The 22,035-nt window shown below is 46.1% G+C and overlaps 1 protein-coding gene across 1 annotated transcript in view; it reads right to left on the reverse strand.

Annotated features, from left to right (window-relative positions):
- The window catches only part of PKHD1 (PKHD1 ciliary IPT domain containing fibrocystin/polyductin), an 832,619-nt gene that overhangs the window by 757,524 nt on the left and 53,060 nt on the right, over nucleotides 1-22,035 (reverse strand). Inside the window, exons 5-11 of the mRNA XM_075341622.1 lie at nucleotides 17,198-17,255; nucleotides 16,903-16,981; nucleotides 14,624-14,698; nucleotides 10,114-10,178; nucleotides 6,789-6,828; nucleotides 4,456-4,526; nucleotides 230-331 (exon numbers count right to left, since the gene is read on the reverse strand). Coding sequence (XP_075197737.1) covers nucleotides 230-331; nucleotides 4,456-4,526; nucleotides 6,789-6,828; nucleotides 10,114-10,178; nucleotides 14,624-14,698; nucleotides 16,903-16,981; nucleotides 17,198-17,255 — 490 coding nt within the window. The remainder of the gene's footprint in view (nucleotides 1-229; nucleotides 332-4,455; nucleotides 4,527-6,788; nucleotides 6,829-10,113; nucleotides 10,179-14,623; nucleotides 14,699-16,902; nucleotides 16,982-17,197; nucleotides 17,256-22,035) is intronic.

A 22,035-nucleotide genomic window follows, 5' to 3' on the forward strand; every position in this document is an offset into this window, starting at 1 on the left:
AAACGTTACAATCTGCACTTGAATTCTGTTGTAGAGGTTTCATTTCAAATCCAATGTGGTGGCATGCAGAGCCCAACTCGCCAAAATTGTGTCACTGTCCAAATATTTCTGGACCTAACTGTAGCTGCCAACAGTTCCAGATTTGCCAAGATTTCCCTGACTTTGGGATACAAACCTGGAAAGTTCAGGATCATGTGATTGAAAGACCATTAAAAGAGAATTGTCTTACCTGCAATGCTGACTGTGACGGGATCCATAAAGAAGTCTCCCTTGATGGTGACGTCTGTTCCTCCTCCTACACTGCCGCTCTCTGGATACACAGAGTGGATTTCTACCAAAGGAAAGATGAAATGACTCCAGATGCAACAGTGAAGCTGGTGTAGCGCCCCTGAGACCATCAGGGAGCTACAAGGTTCTGCATCCCCCACCAGGGATGCAGAACCTACCACCCTTATGGACCCAGAACCCCAGTGTCAGTAACACCAAGAACCCAGGTAATCCCAGTTTTCCCCAACAATCCCCTATACAATGGTACCTAGCTAGGGTGGGACCAATGGATGGCCGCCAGAAGGTGGAGCCAATTCAGTCCACTAGTTGACCAGGTGGGAGGGGCAGACTGTGGACATAGTCAGTTCAGAGTTGACAGTAGTCGGAGTGAGCTGACAAAGAGAGGGGGAGTGTAAAGACTGTCTGTTGCGGGTTAACAGTGACCTGGTACCCAGGAGAATTAGTTGCCGGTGGAGTACTCCCGGAACTATGCACCGACGGGGTACAGGACCCTAAGACAGGAAAGAGCTTCAAGCCGATCTGTTAACACCTGCACAGCGAGAGAACCATCAAGGACCTTGCTGACCCTAAAGAATCCGAAAACTCAGTAGCAAAGGGAGAACCGGGGACAGGACCAGAGACTCCAACCCAACAGGGTTCACTCTACCGTCAGGCGGACAGAAGTGGACAAACCACCGGACGGGGACCCCCAGTGTTCTATACCACGGGAACCTAACTTACCAGAGACAGGTGCAGGGGAAGAAGGTACCAGAGAACCACACTGGTACTGGGACGAAGGGGACCTGGAGGCGAAATCAGCCGGCCTCGGGCAACCAGTCAACATCTACCAGCAGTGAGTAAAACCAGTTGCACTGAACACCTGTGTGGACTACCTTCTTCCGGCGCCCACTGCACTATACACACTCTGGGGCAAAAACTCTACTTGCGGAGGGTCTACCATTTTTCCTGCCAGTAACATCAGCCCCAGTAGAGACATTCTGCAGCGGCGGCTCCCTACACAGAGCCGCAACACCGCAAGTGGCGTCACAAGTGAACATTATCTTATTCTCCCCTGTAAGTATCCCCATTACAAAAAGGGCCCAGGGCACGGAACCGGGTAACGGCCACCATTGTGACTCTCCCAGGACAGATCCTACCCGGAACCGAGTACCCCATATCCCTGGGTACTGCACTGGGGGATATTACTTTTTGCCTCTCCTACTCCATTGGAGTAGGAGAGGCAACACTCAGCTGAAGCTGATCCTTGCACTCCCTAATGTCACTAGACGTGTCCTTCCCCGATGCACCGTCACGTGCCTAGGCCCTTGCTGGCACTGAATTCAATTTTTTTAGTGTGAAGGCCAGCAAGACACTAATCTCGCCATGGCAATAAGACAACACGAGGGAGGTAAGACAACACGAGGGAGGTAAGACAACACGAGGGAGGTAAGACAACACGAGGCAGGTAAGACAACACAAGGGAGGTAAGACAACACGAGGGAGGTAAGACAACACGAGGGAGGTAAGACAACACGAGGAAGGTAAGACAACACGAGGGAGGTAAGACAACACGAGGGAGGTAAGACAACACGAGGGAGGTAAGACAACACGAGGGAGGTAAGACAACACGAGGGAGGTAAGACACCACGAGGGAGGTAAGACAACACGAGGGAGGTAAGACAACACGAGGGAGGTAAGACAACACGAGGGAGGTAAGACAACACCAGGGAGGTAAGACAACACGAGATAGGTAAGACAACAAGAGGGAGGTAAGACAACACGAGGGAGGTAAGACAACACCAGGGAGGTAAGACAACACCAGGGAGGTAAGACAACACGAGGGAGGTAAGACAACACGAGGGAGGTAAGACAACACGAGGGAGGTAAGACAACACGAGGGAGGTAAGACACCACGAGGGAGGTAAGACACCACGAGGGAGGTAAGACAACACGAGGGAGGTAAGACAACACGAGGGAAGTAAGACAACACGAGGGAGGTAAGACAACACGAGGGAGGTAAGACAACACGAGGGAGGTAAGACAACACGAGGGAGGTAAGACAACACGAGGGAGGTAAGACAACACGAGGGAGGTAAGACAACACGAGGGAGGTAAGACAACACGAGGGAGGTAAGACAACACGAGGGAGGTAAGACAACACGAGGGAGGTAAGACAACACGAGGGAGGTAAGACAACACGAGGGAGGTAAGACAAACAGGAAGTGAAAGACACAACAAATAGAACTCCACAGCTTCTCCAGCAGCAACATAAAGAAACACCTAAGCTTCTTCTATAGATAGTCTTCTTAAGAGCGGGCAGTATAGTATGAACTATAACTGACAAAGGGAGGAGTGAGGAGTGGATAGTTATAGCAGAAGGGAGTGGTTGCAGCTGACATTACAACTACCTGTTAAATTACACCAGGATACAATCAAAGCTTTAACGCTATATAATGAGCATAAAAGCTTTAAAAAGCCTCAACATTTTTCTGCAATGGAGAGTTGCACAGAACTTTTGCAATGTTAACCATTTCCATCCAGTTTGAGGAGGAGGAGTTTTAAATAAAATTTTGGCTTCCAGCAGCCACCACTAGAGGGAGCAATACTGAATACTGTCTACAAATTGATCTTAATAATAAACCGTACCCCCGTAAGCTCAACAGCTCCACCTTGTGGTGACTGCAGCAGTAAGAATTCATTCATTTATCTGAATGGTTATGCAGTAGATTTTGACTGTAATGCCATCTTCGTAGACCCCTATAAAATGATTATTTTTGTCAAAAATTTTCAAGCTACATTTTCTTTTTATTCAATTGACCTGCATGACCCAGACCGAAGAAATTGGTAGCAGGAGTAAGATATTGCATCAAGCTGCTAACAGTTGTCCCCTTCCTGAACTCAACTGTCTTCTTGGCTCCAGGACCAGGTTTTGCTTCCTTCCCGTATGGTTGGGTCCTTCTGTGCCAGGTTGCACCAGGTTACAGTGGTAGCCAAGTGAGCACTACTGATGTAATCATCATGGTGTCTTTAAGGCCAGCTCAGATACCCACCCAGTGCCTGAGTATTCAGGGAGTACTGCACCCTGCTACTACAGTCCAACAATTCCTGGATCGATTGCACTCTGCCCATTTTGGGGTTTTCGCTCAAAGGATTATTTCATGTAGGCTTAGGGTACTTTCACACTTGCGTTGTTTTCCTTCCGTTACAATCCGCCCTTTTGGAAAACAGCGGAATCCGTTAACGGATTCCGCTGTTTCCCATAGACTTGTATGGATGATGGATTGTACCAAAAGGACCTGCGTTGCTTCCGCTGGGCGATGCTCCGTTGCTTCCGCCCAGCGGGAGGAACGCAGCATGTAACGTTGTTTTGAGCAGCGGAATCCTCTGGATTTCACTGCGCATGCTCTTTTTTTTTTTTTAAAATCACAAACTTTATTTTGGCTCGCGGTGGCTGAACGTTCAGCTGAGCGCCCGGCCGTCGGCAAGTGACAGCGCTCAGCTGAGCGACCGGCCACCGGCATGCCCGGCCGCCGGCAAGTGACAGCGCTCAGCTGAGTGCCCGCCCGCCGGCATGCCCGGGCGCCGGCAAGTGACAGCGCTCAGCTGATCACCCGGCGGCCGGCTCCAGGGAGCGATCAGCTGATCACTCGGCGGCCGGCTGCAGGGAGCGATCAGCTGATCACCCGGCGGCCGGCAAGTGACAGCGCTCAGCTGATCACCCGGCGGCCGGCTGCAGGGAGCGATCAGCTGATCACCCGGCGGCCGGCTGCAGGGAGCGATCAGCTGATCACCCGGCGGCCGGCAAGTGACAGCGCTCAGCTGATCACCCGGCGGCCGGCTGCAGGGAGCGATCAGCTGATCACCCGGCGGCCGGCTACTGGGAGCGATCAGCTGATCACCCGGCGGCCGGCTGCAGGGAGCGATCAGCTGATCACCCGGCGGCCGGCTACTGGGAGCGATCAGCTGATCGTTCACAATAGTCTGCCGCCGGTAAAACTGTAAAAAAAAAAAATAGAAAATCGAAACGGATTCCGTTGTTTTGCAGCATCCATTGCATCCGTTGTGCCACTATATGCAACACATCCGTTGCATCCGTCACACAACGCAATGCAACGGATGCCGTTCAACGCAAGTGTGAAACTAGCCTTATCGAAAACAAGGAATAATAAAACCTAAGTAAAACTATACCTGAAAATGTCTGATATAGAAACAATTCTTGTTTCGCACTGATCCTCCAGGCGTCTTTTCTCACTATGGACCTGTCCACAAAGATCACACAATAAGGCATGAGAAAGGAACTTGACCCCCACAAAGCACCATCAGTGATACTATATAATTAGTGATGCGCGAGCTCTACCATGCTCGTAAGGAGAAGTTGGATGCTCGGATGGGCGCGACTCAAGTACCGAGTATAATGAATGGAAGTCAATGAGGAAATCTCGTGGAAAAATGCTAAAGTCTCCATTGACTTCCATTATATTCAGGTACTCCAGTTGCGCCCATCCGAGCACTTTTATTTATTTTTTTTGCAGAAACAGCACCACTCCATATACAAGAGCGCCATAGTTTTTGGGAAAAAAATATATTAATTTTATTTTGTAGATTTCCCCTTTAAACATGTTAAACTAATGAAATTCTAAAAGTTAAATCTGTGCTCGCCTCAACTCTTTCTTCATTGACTACTCATCGTGAAGACGAGCAGATATTTTACATCTCATTAAAAAAAATTGTGATTGATTCATTATTTTTGGTTATTTTTAAATCACTTTTCATTTTTTTGTCTTCTATTTGTTGACTTTTTTTTTTTAAGGCAAAGTTTTCAAACTGGCTCATGAGGTTCAAGAATTTTGGGCAAATTTAAACTATTTTTTAAGTTTTTTCTTTTTACCTTTTTTTATGACTTTTTAGTGGAAAAAGAGTCACATGTTGGGTTAAAATGATATCAAATTTGGGCAAAAATTGCAGATGTTCTTAAAATCACTCTAGGGGGCGCTAGCGTACATGTGAGTGCAATTTTTTAAAAGGTGGCAATTAATAAACATCTGAAAAGCTGAAATCTGGACAAACATAAAAAAGTGAGCAAAGACATTGAAAAAAAACAAAAGAGCTAGTGATGTTTAGAACAGACTTTAAAAAGGCAAAAAATAAAAAAAAGAGTTAGGCTGCTTTCACACTACGTTTGTTTAACATGTGTCATGAACGTTTTTTTAACGCAAAAACGGATCCAGTGCAAATGCGTTTTCATTTCAATGCATTTGCAATGGACTCGCGTCAACATGCGTTCACCTGCATTTGCGTGCGTTATAGTGAGAATCCAGCGACTTGCAGTTTTTTAACTTTTTTCAAAAACGCTACTTGTAGTGTTTTTGAGCTGCGTCCAAATACTGTTTTTCACTGGATCCTGACTATACTGGCCGCAAACGCATGTGAACGCTGGCATGCTGATAGACAGGATCCTGCTTGATCTACTGAGCCCAGAGCATGCCCCTCCCTCTCTCCCCCTTCCCCCCCGCCTGAGAGCGGCGGATGCTCGTAACCAAGGTAAATATCGGGTAACCAAGCAAAGCGCTTCACTTAGTTACCCAATGTTTACCTTGGTTACGTGTGCAGGGAGCAGGCAGCTCGGCTCCTAGCAGCTACGGATGCTCGTAACCAAGGTAAACATCGGGTATCCAAGCAAAGCACTTCGCTTAGTTACCCGATGTTTACATTGGTTACGTGTGCAGGGAGCAGGCAGCTCGGCTCCTAGCAGCTACGGATGCTCGTAACCAAGGTAAACATCGGGTATCCAAGCAAAGCACTTCGCTTAGTTACCCGATGTTTACATTGGTTACGTGTGCAGGGAGCAGGCAGCTCGGCTCCTAGCAGCTACGGATACTCGTAACCAAGGTAAACATCGGGTATCCAAGCAAAGCACTTCGCTTAGTTACCCAATGTTTACCTTGGTTACGTGTGCAGGGAGCAGGCAGCTCGGCTCCTAGCAGCTACGGATGCTCGTAACCAAGGTAAACATCGGGTATCCAAGGAAAGCACTTCGCGTAGTTACCCAATGTTTACCTTGGTTACGTGTGCAGGTAGCAGGCAGCTCGGCTCCTAGCAGCTACGGATGCTCGTAACCAAGGTAAACATCGGGTATCCAAGCAAAGCACTTCGCTTAGTTACCCGATGTTTACCTTGGTTACCAGCGTCTGCAGCTGTCAGATGCCGGCTCCCAGTCTATCACGTTCAGTTCCCCTCACTCCCGATCACATGACTTCAATGCCCGCCCCTAAACTTCAAGTGGCAGGATCCTGCAAAATAACACATGCGTTTTTCTTTGTAAAAACAGGATCCACTTTTACAACAAAAAAACGTTCATGACGCATGCTAAAAAAACGTAGTGTGAAAGCCGCCTAAAGCGCAAATGAGAAACAGGTAAAAAACACCGGAAACTGGAGAAAAAGAAGAGAAAATGCAATAATTAATTGGGGCCTTTGTATTTAAAAACTACATTGTATAACAAATAAGCACAATAAACATACTTTCCTTTGTTGAATGTGGAAAATGTGATGTTCTGTGAACCTGTGCGGGGAGAAAGAAATTAAGGATTCCGAGATGAGAAAATAAGGTTTGCACTTCTTCCATAAACAGCGCCACCCTTGTCACTAGGCTTTGCCTGGTATTGCAACGCTCTGCTGTTCACTTACACATGTAGAAATAAACGGCAGCTGCTTCTAGATGACAGTGAGTATATTGGCGAAATTCAGTTTTAACTTTAAGAATGGGTTATGTATTTTAATCAGGTTTTTGTGATAATATTATTGATGAGTGATCAGTAGAATGCTCGAGTGCTCGTTACTAGTGATGATGGGAGAATACTAAATACTTGGGTTGGGGTTATTCATTCCGAATACCTAGTACTATTCCAGTAGTCACCACGAATAATGAACGCTAATGAGGATTCCGAGCAGCTTCAAAAATAATGCTCACTCTCCCCATTGACTTGCATTAGGTCCGCAATTCATGATGAATACTGGAATAGTACTCGGTATTCGGAATGAATAACCCGGACCCAAATAGTTAGTATCTGCTCATCATAACAAGTCGTTAGCGTTACTCGAATTGAGAAGATCGGACACTTGTACCGAGTATAATGGAAGTCATTGTAAAGGAGGAGGAGGTGAGTTGTGACATCGCCTGTTTTGAATGGTGGATCCTGTGTTATCTACTGTATATAGAGGAGTTATCAGTCTTTCTACAGGAGAGGGAGGAGGTGAGCTGTGACATTGCTTATTGTGAATGGTGGATCCTGTGTTATCTACTATATATGGCAGTGTGATCAGTCATTATACAGGAGGGGGAGGAGGTGAGCTGTGATATTGCTTATTGTGAATGGTGGATCCTGTGTTATCTACTATATATGGCAGTGTGATCAGTCATTATACAGGAGGGGGAGGAGGTGAGCTGTGATATTGCTTATTGTGAATGGTGTATCCTGCATTATCTACTGTATATAGAGGTGTTATCAATTATTGTACAAGAGGAGGAAGGGAGCTGTGATATCATCTATTATGAATGGTGGATCCTCTATACCTACTGTATATGGAGGTGTTATCAGTCATTGTACAGGGGGGAGAAGGTGTGCTGTGACATCACTTATTGTGAATGTGGATCCCGTGTTATCTACTATATATAGCAGTGTGATGTCATTCTACAGGAGGGGGAGGAGGTGAGCTGTGACATCGCTTATTGTGAATGGTGGATCCTGTGTTATCTACTGTATACAGAGGTGTTATCAGTCATTGTACAGGAGGAGGAGGAGGAGGTGAGCAGTGATATATATATTGTGAATGATGGATCCTGTGTTATTTACGGTATAAAGAGGTGTTAGCAGTAGTTAGTATTCACTCATTACCACGGGATGTTACTCGAATTAAGAAGGTCAGAGGCTTGTACTGAGTATAATGGAAGTTGTTGTACAGGAAGAGGAGGTGAGCTGTGACATAGCCTGTTGTGAAGGGTGCATCCTGTGTTACCTACTGTGTATAGAGGTGTTATCAGTCATTGTACAAGAGGAGGAGGTGAGCTGTGACATCATCTGTTATGAATGGTGGATCTTGTATACCTACTGTATATGGAGGTGTTATCAATCATTGAACAGAAGAAGGAGGAGGTGAGCTGTGACATCACCTATTGTGAATGGTTTATCCCGTGTTACCTACTGTATATAGAGGTGTTATCAATCATTGAACAGAAGGAGGAGGAGGTGAGCTGTGACATCACCTATTGTGACTCTTGGATCCTGTGTTATCTACTGTATATAGAGGTGTTATCAATCATTGTACAGGAGGGGGAGGTAAGCTGTGATATCACCTATTGTGAATGGTATATCCTGTGTTATCTACTGTATATAGAGGTGTTATCAATCATTGAACAGAAGGAGGAGGAGGTGAGCTGTGACATCACCTATTGTGAATGGTGGAGCCTGTGTTACCTACTGTATATAGAGGTGTTATCAATCATTATACAGGAGGAGGAGGTGAGCTGTGACATCACCTATTGTGACTCTTGGATCCTGTGTTATCTACTGTATAGAGAGGTGTTATCAATCATTGAACAGAAGGAGGAGGTGAGCTGTGACATCACCTATTGTGAATGGTGGATCCCGTGTTACCTACTGTATATAGAGGTGTTATCAATCATTGAACCGAAGGAGGAGGAGGTTAGCTGTGACATCACCTATTGTGACTCTTGGATCCTGTGTTATCTACTGTATATAGAGGTGTTATCAATCATTGAACAGAAAGAGGAGGTGAGCTGTGACATCACCTATTGTGAATGGTGGATCCCGTGTTACCTACTGTATATAGAGGTGTTATCAATCATTGATCCGAAGGAGGAGGAGGTGAGCTGTGACATCACCTATTGTGACTTTTGGATCCTGTGTTATCTACTGTATATAGAGGTGTTATCAATCATTGAACAGAAGGAGGAGGTGAGCTGTGACATCACCTATTGTGAATGGTGGATCCCGTGTTACCTACTGTATATAGAGGTGTTATCAATCATTGAACCGAAGGAGGAGGAGGTGAGCTGTGACATCACCTATTGTGACTCTTGGATCCTGTGTTATCTACTGTATATAGAGGTGTTATCAATCATTGAACAGAAGGAGGAGGTGAGCTGTGACATCACCTATTGTGACTCTTGGATCCTGTGTTATCTACTGTATATAGAGGTGTTATCAATCATTGTACAAGAGGAGGAGGTGAGTTAGTTGGCATGATGTATGTGTCTGGATAGTCCATAGAGTGCCAGCCTCTCATTCTTCAGACTCGTGTTTCCTTTTACAGGGGTTGTCACACTTCCTTCTTCAGGAGCGCACCGTTCCTCTACCTTCCTTCCCGCTGGGGGCAGTGCGCTCCTGAGGATTGACGTTTCAGACCTGCGCGCGGTTGTGCAGCTGATCTGATAGCTCTCACTTGCTTCAGCCGTCACAGCTTTGCCTCTGCGGCATCGGAGGAGCACCGGGATCCGGAGGTTTCAGCGCAGCACCTGCAGTCTGTTTAGCAAACAACTTACAAGCTTGTGTTCCTCACCGTGGAAACCAGCCGCCCCTGACAAACTTCAGCAGTGACCTAAGCCATGACCGGTGAAGGCTAACACTAAAAATCTCTCTGTACCTGAGAATGAGGAGTATTTTTTATTAAGAGGCAAATTGAAAAGTTGCTTATTTTTACTAACACTTTGCAATTTTGCCCATTTGGGAAGTTGAGACAACCCTTTTAATGAACGAAAAATAAACTTATATAAAACTTACAAATGCGGTAAACAAGATTTGAGTCCAAAACGTGGTTAATTACTCACCAATGTAACTTCCCGTAGTTTTGCATCGGAGGCTTCCAATGTCACCTTTTATATCTATGGGGTAACTATCAAAAAAGAGCAATCAGGACGTAGATATAATGTATTCAGTATTAAACTATATGCAGTTAACACCTCGGCTCCCTCTGCTGGTGACCAGAATGTCCAAAAATCCAGAATTTACAGGAATTTTCCACCTTTTTGGATAATTTTTTACCTAAATGCCTGTTATTGTGGCTACAAATCCTTTTTAGAATCAGGTTTTATTAAAAATTTTGCACCATTTGCCTTATAGTCTAAGCTATATGGTATCTATTCCAGGCAGCTGAATGAGTTAACTGAGAATCCATCAGAGAGCTTAGTCTGACAGGAGAAATGGTATCACTTTTATCTGTTTTTCTCTGAGCTCCGGGGACTCGAGCAGCGCTCCTCGCCCGTGAGTGAAAAGGGGGGTGGTTTGTTTGGGGATTTAGTCCGTGACGCCACCCACGGGTCGTGGTGATGATGGCACCACCGCTGCTGGTGACGGGGATCCTGGGAGCGATGGCAGGGAGCAGCTAGGATGTTGTTTTTCCCCTCCGTGGGTAGGGGTTGATGGTCCTGGGGCCCGATAATGTGACGGGGAGGCAGGGTTGGGGAGGTGCAGGGTTGCAGGGACAGCGCGGCGCGGTGCCGGATGGCACGGGTGTACTCACTCAGCAAAAGAGGCACAAAGTCCTCGGTAAACCAAACGGCTGGATGGATGGATCCCACAGCCGGCTGCTGTGTCTCTCCCCGGACAGGTGATGGCGGCTGTCTTTCCCTGCACCTTTGTGTACTGTTTTGACTCCAATGGCTTCCCAACGGTAGTCTGCTCCCCGGTGTATAGATGCCAGAGGAGCCCGTTTTGCCCGCAGGCGCTGGCCCTTGGATCTCTAGCCTGTGGCGGTGGCTGTATATCCTCTCGGTGTGGACGGTTGCCTTCAATCGGGACTTTGTTGTTGGAGAACCCCGGGGGTTCCTGTCACATTCGGATTTGACTATTGACGGCGGCTCCAAGCCTGGTCGGGATCCGATGGCCCTGCCTGTGTGTGCTTAGCTTCACTCTGTTCCCCTGTCCTGTACCAGTGGGCCACCGCCCAGCCCCGGTCCTTACGGCTCTGCGGAGTTCCACTAACTCCTGCAGACGGCCACCACCGTCTGCCAACCTTGCTCTCAGTGCCTGGGCTCCAACCCAGACACCCAAGTGTTTACTCCTCTCACTTTCACCTCCAAGACTCAACTGTCACTTTTCCCGCCTCCAGGCCTGTGAACTCCTCAGTGGGCGGGGCCAACCACCTGGCTCCGCCCCACCTGGTGTGGACATCAGACCCTGGAGGGAGGCAACAAGGGTTTTGTGTCTGACTAATGTAACTGTCCGAGGGTGGGGGTGTGTGTGTGTTCTGTCTGTGGCTACCTGGCTAGTCCAGGGCGCCACATATATGCTGGCTAAATTCTTCCTTTAATGCCAGCTATTGCTCCCCTATACTGGTCTGGTGAGATGTTGTGATCCAGACTGTTGTTGTGCATTATTACTGTGAGCGGTTGTGGTGTTAACCCTTGTTCTAGTTTTGTTGCTGCCTTTCTGCTCTTGCTTTTCTACTTAGTCTCTTACTGTTTGTTGCTGTGAGTTTGTAGTGTGTCTGAGTTTTGGTTTTCACCTGTCTGTCTTAATCTGTGTTTCCATCACACTCCTGCCCCTTCCTTCCCTGGGGGTAATAGATGAGATCTGGTCAGGAGAACAGTAAGGCAGATCTGAAGAGGTAATTGTTAAGATAGTGGGGGACAGGGGCTCCTATGCTGTCCCTCATGATAAGGGACCCTAAGCTATCCTTAAAGTCAGGTTTACTCTTGATGGTGGGTATGCCTGAGTCCTGTTCCTGGCTATGCTCCTGACTAGTATTACTCTGATGTCCCCCTCCCACCAGGGAAGGGCGGGGCAGGAGTGTGATGGAAAACAGATAAAGACAGACAAGGGAAAACCAAAACTCTTACAAACTTCAAAGTCACAGGAATAGACAATGAGAGACTCAGGAGTAAATCAAGAGCAGGAAGGAAACAACAAAAAGGTAACAAGGGTTAGCTCCACAACTAGGTAAGGGCTGGGAAGGAGTATGATGGAAAACAGATAAAGACAGACAAGGGAAAAACAAAACTCTTACACACTGCAAAGTTACAGGAATAGACAATGAGTGACTCAGGAGTAAAGCAAGAGCAGGAAGGAAACAACAAAAAGGTAACAAGTGTTAGCACCACAACCACAATCAGCAACAAGTAGAACAACCAGTAGATACTCTAGATAACAACACCTCACCGGACCAGCTAAGATAAACTTTAGCTGTTATAGGTGGAAGGAGCTAGCCAGCATATTAAGGAAGAGAGCAAATGTGATTGGCTTCCTCGCAACATGTGATCAAAGGAGATTAACAAGCAGACTAACAGACATTAACTCCTGGTAGCCTGCTTATGAATTACCAGTCTGCAGGTCGACACTCGAGTCTCCTTGCACCACAGAAAAGTGATCAGGCGGAGTGTCAGAATCTGTTGTGTGAACGTAGCCCGACACCACCATGACAGTCGGCGAAATTTGTAAAAATATCTGTTTGACAGTATGGGACTCCGACACGTCCACCAAAAAAAAATGTATGTATCCCCAAATCAATGTATTTCAGTAAAAAAAATTGTCTAAAGATGAACAATCCCTTTAACAGTTGGATGAAAGAGGAACACGTCTAGTTTCTTCTCCATTGCAGTACTGCAATAGTTTAAACCTTCTGCTTCACATACCGTGCCTTGCGAAAGTATTTGTCCCCCTTGAATTTTTCAACCTTTTCCCACATTTCAGGCTTCAAACATAATGATAAAAATGTTAATGTTCTGGTGAAGAATCAACAACAAGTGGGACACAATTGTGAAGTTGAACGAAATTTTTTGCTTATTTTAAACCTTTTTTAAAAATAAATAACTGAAAATTGGGGCGTGCAATATTATTCATCCCTTTTACTTTCAGTGCAGCAAACTCCCTCCAGAAGTTGATTGAGGATCTCTGAATGATCCAATGTAGTCCTAAATGACTGTTGATGATAAATATAAGCCCCTGTGTGTAATCAAGTCTCCGTATAAATGCCCCTGCTCTGTGATAGGCTCAGTGTTCTGTATAAAGCACAGAGACCATCATGAAGACCAAGGAACACAACAGGCAGGTCCGTGATACTGTTGTGGAGAAGTTTAAAGCCGGATTTGGTTACAAAAAGATTTCCAAAACTTTAAACATCCCAAGAAACACTGTGCAAGCAATCATATTGAAATGGAAGGAGTATCATACCACTGCAAATCTACCAAGACCCGGCCGTCCATCCAAACTTTCATCTCAAACAAGGAGAAGACTGATCAGAGATGCAGCCAAGAGGCCCATGATCACTCTGGATGATCTGCAGAGATCTACAGCTGATGTGGGAGAGTCTGTCCATAGGACAACAATCAGTCGTACACTGCACAAATCTGGCCTTTATGGAAGAGTGGCAAGGAGAAAGCCATTTCTCAAAGATATCCATAAAAAGTGTTGTTTAAAAATTGCCACAAGCCACCTGGGAGACACCAAACATGTGGAGGAAGGTGCTCTGGTCAGATGACACCAAAATCAAACTATTTGGGCATAATGCCAAACGATATGTTTGGCGTAAAAGCAACACAGCTCATCACCCTGAACACACCATCCCCACTGTCAAACATGGTGGTGGCAGCATCATGGTTTGGGTCTGCTTTTCTTCAACAGGGACAGTGAAGATGGTTAAAATTGATGGGAAGATGGATGGAGCCAAATACAGGACCATTCTTGAAGAAAACCTGTTGGAGTCTGCAAAAGACCTGAGACTGGGACGGAGATTTGTCTTCCAACAAGACAATGATCCCAAACATAAAGCAAAATCTACAATGGAATGGTTCACAAATAACCGTATCCAGGTGTTAGAATGGCCAAGTCACAGTCCAGACCTGAACCCAATCGAGAATCTGTGGAAAGAACTGAAAACTGCTGTTCACAAACGCCTCCACCCAACCTCACTCAGCTCCAGCTGTTTACAAAGGAAGAATGGGCGAGAATTTCAGCCTCTCGATGTGCAAAACTGATAGACACATACCCCAAGAGACTGCAGCTGTAATCACAGCAAAAGGTGGCGCTACAAAGTATTAACTTAAAGGGGATGAATAATATTGCACGCCCCAATTTTCAGTTATTTATTTTTTAAAAATGTTTAAAATAAGCAATAAATATCATTCTAATTCACAATTGTGTCCACTTGTTGTTGATTAATTTAAAAAAAAATTTCTTTAAGTTTGAAGCCTGAAATGTGGGAAAAGGTTGAAAAATTCAAGGGGCCAAATACTTTTGCAAAGAACTGGATAATACAACAGTAGGGGGCAACAATACGGTCAAACACAATGAAGCATACAACCAGAGAAGTCAGACTTTTGCAGATGCCAGTAATTAACTTACATGCTTTTAGAGCTTTTGTCAGCCATCGTACACACTGACTTCCATCCGTCGCGATCAGATGTCATAATTATAGGACTGTGAGCAAAAATAATAATAAAAAACAAGTCCATGAAAAGAAGTTACCCCTAAAATAATAGAAAAAATATTCACTTGTTTAATTGTGTCTTATCTCTATGATGGAGCATTACATCCCTGGGGATCTGCAGTACCACTAGCTGACTGTAGGTGGCGTGTGTCTTCCAGCTGAGGTTACCACCATTCAGCTACAGCCAATGGGAAAACACCGCACCCTTCTAATTCCCCCTCCTGTCTGCTGGTCACTGTCAGAGATAGTTCTGAATTCCTGCTTCCTGGTTCCCACTCTGTTCATTATATTAATCCCTGTGTTTTGACCTCTGCCTGTTCTTTGACTACCCTCCTGCCTGCTGTATTTGTACCTCGCTGCCAGATCCAGATGTATCCTCTGCCTGTTCTTTGACTACCCTCCTGCCTGCTGTATTTGTACCTCGCTGCCAGATCCAGATTTATCCTCTGCCTGTTCTTTGACTACCCTCCTGCCTGCTGTATTTGTACCTCGCTGCCAGATCCAGATTTATCCTCTGCCTATTCTCTGACTACCCTCCTGCCTGCTGTATTTGTACCTCGCTGCCAGATCCAGATTTATCCTCTGCCTATTCTCTGACTACCCTCCTGCCTGCTGTATTTGTACCTCGCTGCCAGATCCAGATTTATCCTCTGCCTATTCTCTGACTATCCTCCTGCCTGCTGTATTTGTACCTCGCTGCCAGATCCAGATGTATCCTCTGCCTATTCTCTGACTACCCTCCTGCCTGCTGTATTTGTACCTCGCTGCCAGATCCAGATGTATCCTCTGCCTGTTCTCTGACTACCCTCCTGCCTGCTGTATTTGTACCTCGCTGCCAGATCCCGATTTATCCTCTGCTTATTCTCTGACTACCCTCCTGCCTGCTGTATTTGTACCTCGCTGCCAGATCCAGATTTATCCTCTGCCTGTTCTCTGACTACCCTCCTGCCTGCTGTATTTGTACCTCGCTGCCAGATCCCGATTTATCCTCTGCTTATTCTCTGACTACCCTCCTGCCTGCTGTATTTGTACCTCGCTGCCAGATCCAGATTTATCATCTGCCTGTTCTCTGACTACCCTCCTGCCTGCTGTATTTGTACCTCGCTGCCAGATCCAGATTTATCCTCTGCCTGTTCTCTGACTACCCTCCTGCCTGCTGTATTTGTACCTCGCTGCCAGATCCAGATTTATCCTCTGCCTGTTCTCTGACTACCCTCCTGCCTGCTGTATTTGTACCTCGCTGCCAGATCCAGATTTATCCTCTGCCTGTTCTCTGACTACCCTCCTGCCTGCTGTATTTGTACCTCGGTGCCAGATCCAGATTTATCCTCTGCCTGTTCTCTGACTACCCTCCTGCCTGCTGTATTTGTACCTCGCTGCCAGATCCAGATTTATCCTCTGCCTGTTCTCTGACTACCCTCCTGCCTGCTGTATTTGTACCTCGCTGCCAGATCCAGATTTATCCTCTGCCTATTCTCTGACAACCCTCCTGCCTGCTGTATTTGTACCTCGCTGTCCGATCCAGATTTGACCTCTGCTCCGTTTTCTGATTACGTCCTTGCCTGCCTGATTTTGTCCCTGTTCTGCATTTCCTGGTTTGACCTTGCATGACTACTCTCATCTGCACTGCAGCCTACCACAGGTAGTGATCTCCGGGGATCTGTGTAATTCCAAATCCCTGCATAGGGGTTAAAGGGTTTCAGGGTTCTCGGGGTCCTGCTTTGTGAGCGGCTTTCCTCTAGCCTGTCCGTTACAGCCAGTCTGAGTGTGTGGTTCCAGGCAAGTGTTACACCAAGGGTCTCCATCAGTGGGAAATTTCGCAGGGGGCCAGAGAAAAGGTCATCGAGGACAGTAAACGTTTCATTACTCAGATTCCCCATAAATGGCTGCTGCATTCCCTGCCTTGGCTATTATACAGGCTACGATAGTCACTCGTCATTAGCTGAAACATACCATGTGATTTGATGGCTGCAATGCATTATGGGGAGGTCTGCCTGGAAGAACCTGAGGTCATGGATCCTTTTCTGCCTGTTACAATGTTGTGCAATGTATAATATTCATTTCTACAACTTATCATTATATAAAAAGCTGCACATTTCGTAATATTTGTTATGGTGGGTGCACAGGACGCGTTATGTGCCCGAGGCAATGCGCCATGAGTACGGCACGTACCTCCCGTTCTCACAGTACATACCCATCAAGAAAGTCATCATTAAAATCGTAGTCTTCATAGTTGCTGGTCATAATCCCGCCAGTCAGCTCAATGATGCCCCCTACAGCATAAAGAGAGAAAAAAAGCACTGAGCACCTGGCTGCTCATCAACTAAATCCGGGATGTCAAAGATCTAAAGAGATAATCTCTATTTTCGGCTGGAGAACTGTTAATGGGCAGACAGAGCAAAAGGGGGGAGGCTCCTGCTGCAGTTGTCTTTGCAAGTGAGCATTTTAGTCTCAAAATGGCAACTTACTGGAGGTGAGGACATTCTTACCGGGAGCCCCACACGATGGGACGACTTCATGAATCTCCGGAGTCTCCGCTGTTAAGAACTGTAAGAAATAGAAAACGTAGTATCAATAAAAATAGGAATATTTGAAGAAGTTTTCAATAATCTGAATATATCATAGTAACATAGTAACATAGTTTGTAAGGCGGAAGGAAGACCTTATGTCCATCTAGTTCAGCCTATTGTAGTGCCGCTGTTCTGCAGTGTTGAACCAGGGAAAGGTAAAACCCACAAAGTAGAAGCCAATTTTCCCCATAAGGAAAAATATTCTTTCCTGACTCCTAAGCTGGGTCACCTATCTACCTGTAAGATTCTGCTATTTATAACCTTCTATACTGTTGCTTTCAAGAAAAGCCTCCATTCCTCTCTTAAATTCATTCAGTGAGTGGCCATCACCACTTCCTCAGGAAGAGAGTTCCAGAGCCTCACTGCTCTTACCGTGAAGAACCCTCTTCTATGCTGATGTAGGAATTTTCTTTCCTCCAATCGAAGAGAATGCCCCCTTGTTCTTGTCATAGTCCTTGGTACAAACAGATCATGGGAGAGATCTCTATATGGCCCTCTGATATATTTGTACATATTTATTAGGTCTCCCCTAAGTCTTCTCTTTTCTAGAGTAAAGAGACCTAATTTTGATAACCTTTCCGTGTATTGTAATGCACCCACTCCATTTATTATTTTTGTAGCCCGCCTCTGAACCGTTTCAAGTTCAGTAATGTCTTTCTTCAGCACCGGCGCCCAAAATTGCACACAATACTCCAAGTGTGGTCTGACGAGTGATTTCTACAGAGGGAGAATGATGTTTTCATCTCGTGCCCCCAGACCTCTTCTAATGCATCTCATCACCCTATTTGCTTTGGTGGCTGCTGCCTGACACTGGGCACTCCAATTTAGCTTCTTATTGACTAAGATGCCTAAGTCTTTTTCCATGTCTGATTTCCCCAGCAGTTTCCCATTTAGTAAGTAATCGTAGCATCTGTTTCTCCTTCCCATGTGCATAACCTTACACTTATCTGTGTTAAACCTCATTTGCCATTTTTCAGCCCAATTCTCCAATTTACTCAAATCCATCTGTAGTTCGAAAACTGCCTCCATTGTGTTAACTACCTTACATAGTTTTATATCATCTGCAAATACTGATATTTTACTCTGTAAGCCATCCACCACTTCATTAATAAATATATTAAAAAGTAGAGGTCCCAGTACAGACCCCTGTGGCACCCCACTAGTAACCCTGGCCCAATCTGAGTATGCGCCATTAATAACCACTCTTTGTTTTCTATCACTAAGCCAGCTACCTACCCATCTACACACATTTTCCCCGAGCCCAAGCTTTCTCATTTTACTTATCAAACTTTTATGTGGAACAGTGTCAAATGCTTTTTATCAGCACAGTATATCATCTCTGGAGACACGTATGACAGTACAGTATATATTGGGGGTTATACATGGTACGGTATACCTCTGTGACCTCATATGGCAGTACATGGACTAGATCTTTAAAAGATTCCTACCCCTGAATGGAAACAAATGTCCTTTTCTTCAATTATCTTAAACTGGTGAAGAAATTAAAACGATGTAGTAGAAAATCGCAGAAATTTTCAAACTTACGGTGTTTGATTTTTTTCTTTTTAATTTAAAAACCTTACTATTCTAGACCACCAGGAATGTGTCACCATGTGACTGTAGGATAGCAATGGATCAAAGGCCTCTTGTACTGTTCCTCGCGCAAATGGACCCTAGGCTATCCCTGGAGACGCCGGAGTCTCGCGCCTCACTCTTCTCCTGACCAGAACAAATCTGTTCCCCCCTGCTGCCAAGGAAGTAAGGGAAAGGAGTGTAATGGTAAGACAGACAAAGACAGATAGAGGAAAAACTAAACTCAGACACGCTGCAAACTGATGGGAACAAACAGTAAGAAACTAAAGAGAAAAGCAAGAGCAGGAAGGCAGCAACAAACCGCTCACAGCAGCAAAGTACTACAAAAAACAGTTAGTCTGGATAAGAACACCTCGCTGTAACATCTGCCTTTGACCACAGACTAAGAGGACTGTCATGGACAGACTATAGCTAGCCACCAAGTCGGCAGAACCTCAAAAACCCTGAAACCCTTTAACCCCTATACAGGGATTTGGCATTACACAAAGTCCAAGAGATTCCTGTCCATGGAAGGCTGCAGTCCAGGAAAGAGTGGTCATCGGCAGGGTCCAAACCAGGAGACACAAAAAGGGACAAACTCGGGAGACAGGGGCGTAGTCAGGAAATCAGGCAGAGGTCAAAACCGGAGATGGCAGCGAGGTACATAAACGGCAGGCAGGAGAGTAGTCAGGAAACAAGCAGAAGTCAGAACACCAGAATCACTAAACAGAACAGGGCAGGACAGGAACCAGGAATATAGAACTATCTCTGGCAGTGGTCAGCAGACAGGAGGGGGAATAAGAAGGGTGTGATGTCTTCTTCCCATTGGCTATAGCTGAATGATGGTAGACACATGCCACCTACAGTCAGCCAGTGGTACTGCCGGTCCCAGGGAAACTCAGCCCAGTGGATGAGCGGAGCTTTTGCCCATGAGAGCCACTGGCACTGACGCCTCTCCCATCCACAGCACTATCCACAACAGGAACATGGAGCCGCCTGGTGATCAAAGCTGAAGTCATAGGAGCGGACTCCGGGGGGGACGTGACACTCAGCAGACCAGTATAGAGACGCTATAGCTGGCATTAAAAGAAGACTCCAGCCAGCATATACAGTAAGGGAGCGAATGTGACTGGTTCCCCCACAGCATGTGATCAAAGGAGACTAACAAGCAGCCTGGCAGGGATTAACTCTTGCTTGCCTGCCTATAAACCTCAAATCTGTGGGTTGACACCTTAAGGGTGCTTTACACGCTGCGACATCGGTAACGATATATCGTTGGGGTCATGTCGTTAGTGCCGCACATCCGGCGTCGTTAGCGACATCGCAGCGTGTGACACCAAGGAGCGACGTTCAATGATCACAAAAACGTCAAAAATTGTTGATCGTTGACACGTCGCTCCTTTACGAAATATCGTTGGTGGTGCATGGCGCTGGTTCTTCGTCGCTCCTGCGCACCACACATCGCTATGTTGTGTGACACTGCAGGAGTGACAACCATCTCTTTACCTGCATCCACCGGCAATGAGGAAGGAAGGAGGTGGGCGGCATGTTCCGGGCCGCTCATCTCCCCCCCTCCACTGCTATTGGGCGGCTGCTGACTGACGCCGCTGTGACACCGCACGAACCGCCCCCTTGAAGGAGGGATTGTTCGGCAGTCACAGCGACGTCGCTGCACAGGTATGTGCGTGTGACGCTGTCGTAGTGATAATGTTCGCTACGGCAGCGAGCACCACATATTGCACAAACGACGGGGGCGGGTGCTATCGCTCGCGATGTCGCAGCGTGTAAAGCACCCTTTAGTTTCCCTGCGCTGATCACAGGCATCAGGGAATTTAGCAGGCAGGGAGCCCGAATCTTGTAAAAGCACCATTGTGACAGAATGTTACCATGAACCTCTTCACAAACTAGACCACCAGGGATCGTATCATGGACACCTTTACAAAACAAGACTACCAGGAATCTTACCATAAACCTCTTCACAAACTTAAACCACTAGGGATATTACTCTGAACCCCTTTACAACACTAGACCACCAGGGATGTTACTTTTAACTTCTTTAGGAAACTAGAAAATCAGGGATATTACTATGACCTCCTTCAAGAAGTTAGCAAACAGGGATGTTCCCATTCTGTAAACTAGACCCCCAGGGATGTGTCCATGAATAGCTTTATCAAACTAGACCACCAGGGATGTTACTCTGAAACCCTTTACAAAACTAGTCCACCAGGGATGTTACTCTGAAACCCTTTACAAAACTAGTCCACCAGGGATGTTGCCATGAACCCCTTCACTAAACTAGAAAACCATAAACTCCTTCAAATTAGAAAACAGGGATGTCACCGTGATCTCCTATTCTAAACTAGACCACCAGGGATCTTGTCATAGAAATTTTTGCAAAACTAGACGACCAGGAATCTTACCATAAACCTCTTCACAAACTTAAACCACTAGGGATATTACTCTGAAACCCTTCACATAACTACATCACCAGGAATGTTGCCATGAACCCCTTTATCACACTAGACCACCAGGGATGTTACTGTAAACCCACTCACTAAACTAGAAAACCATTAACTCCTTCCAATTAGAAATCAGGGATGTAATTATGATTTATTTCTCTAAGGCTAGGTTAACATTTCCATTACAATGTATCAGTCACAATCCACGGCTATGGTAAACAACGCTATCCGTTTAGCGGATTCCGTTGTGTCCCATAGACTTGTATTAGTGGCTGATTGCGACTGATTACCTTGCGTTGCATCCGCTGCGTGGCGCATCAGTCGTTTTTGGACTGACCGCGGGGCGGAAACAACGCAGAATGTAACGTTTTTCTGGCCATCAAAATTGACGCACCGCGCAGGAATCTCTCGCCATCCGTCACGCTTGTAATGGATGTCTATGCGCTGGATTCCGTCATGCTCTACTGAGCATGCCCAGCATGTTTGGCACACCCACTGGGCTGTCCCAAACACAAACGGATCACGACGGATCCGTCAAAAAACAGACGCAAAACGGACGCAATGGATCAGTTTTTTCACAGGATTCCTGTGAAAGGAATCCTGTGAAAAACACATCCGTTGCGTCAGTTGACAACTAAAAAACGACTGATCCGTTGCTGACGGACCTGACGGATTTAAAACAACGGAAATGTGAACCTAGCCTAAACTAGACAACCTGGGATGTTG

This window comes from Anomaloglossus baeobatrachus, chromosome 3, assembly GCF_048569485.1.
Source record: "Anomaloglossus baeobatrachus isolate aAnoBae1 chromosome 3, aAnoBae1.hap1, whole genome shotgun sequence".
In the NCBI taxonomy this organism is placed as follows: Eukaryota; Metazoa; Chordata; class Amphibia; order Anura; family Aromobatidae; genus Anomaloglossus; species Anomaloglossus baeobatrachus.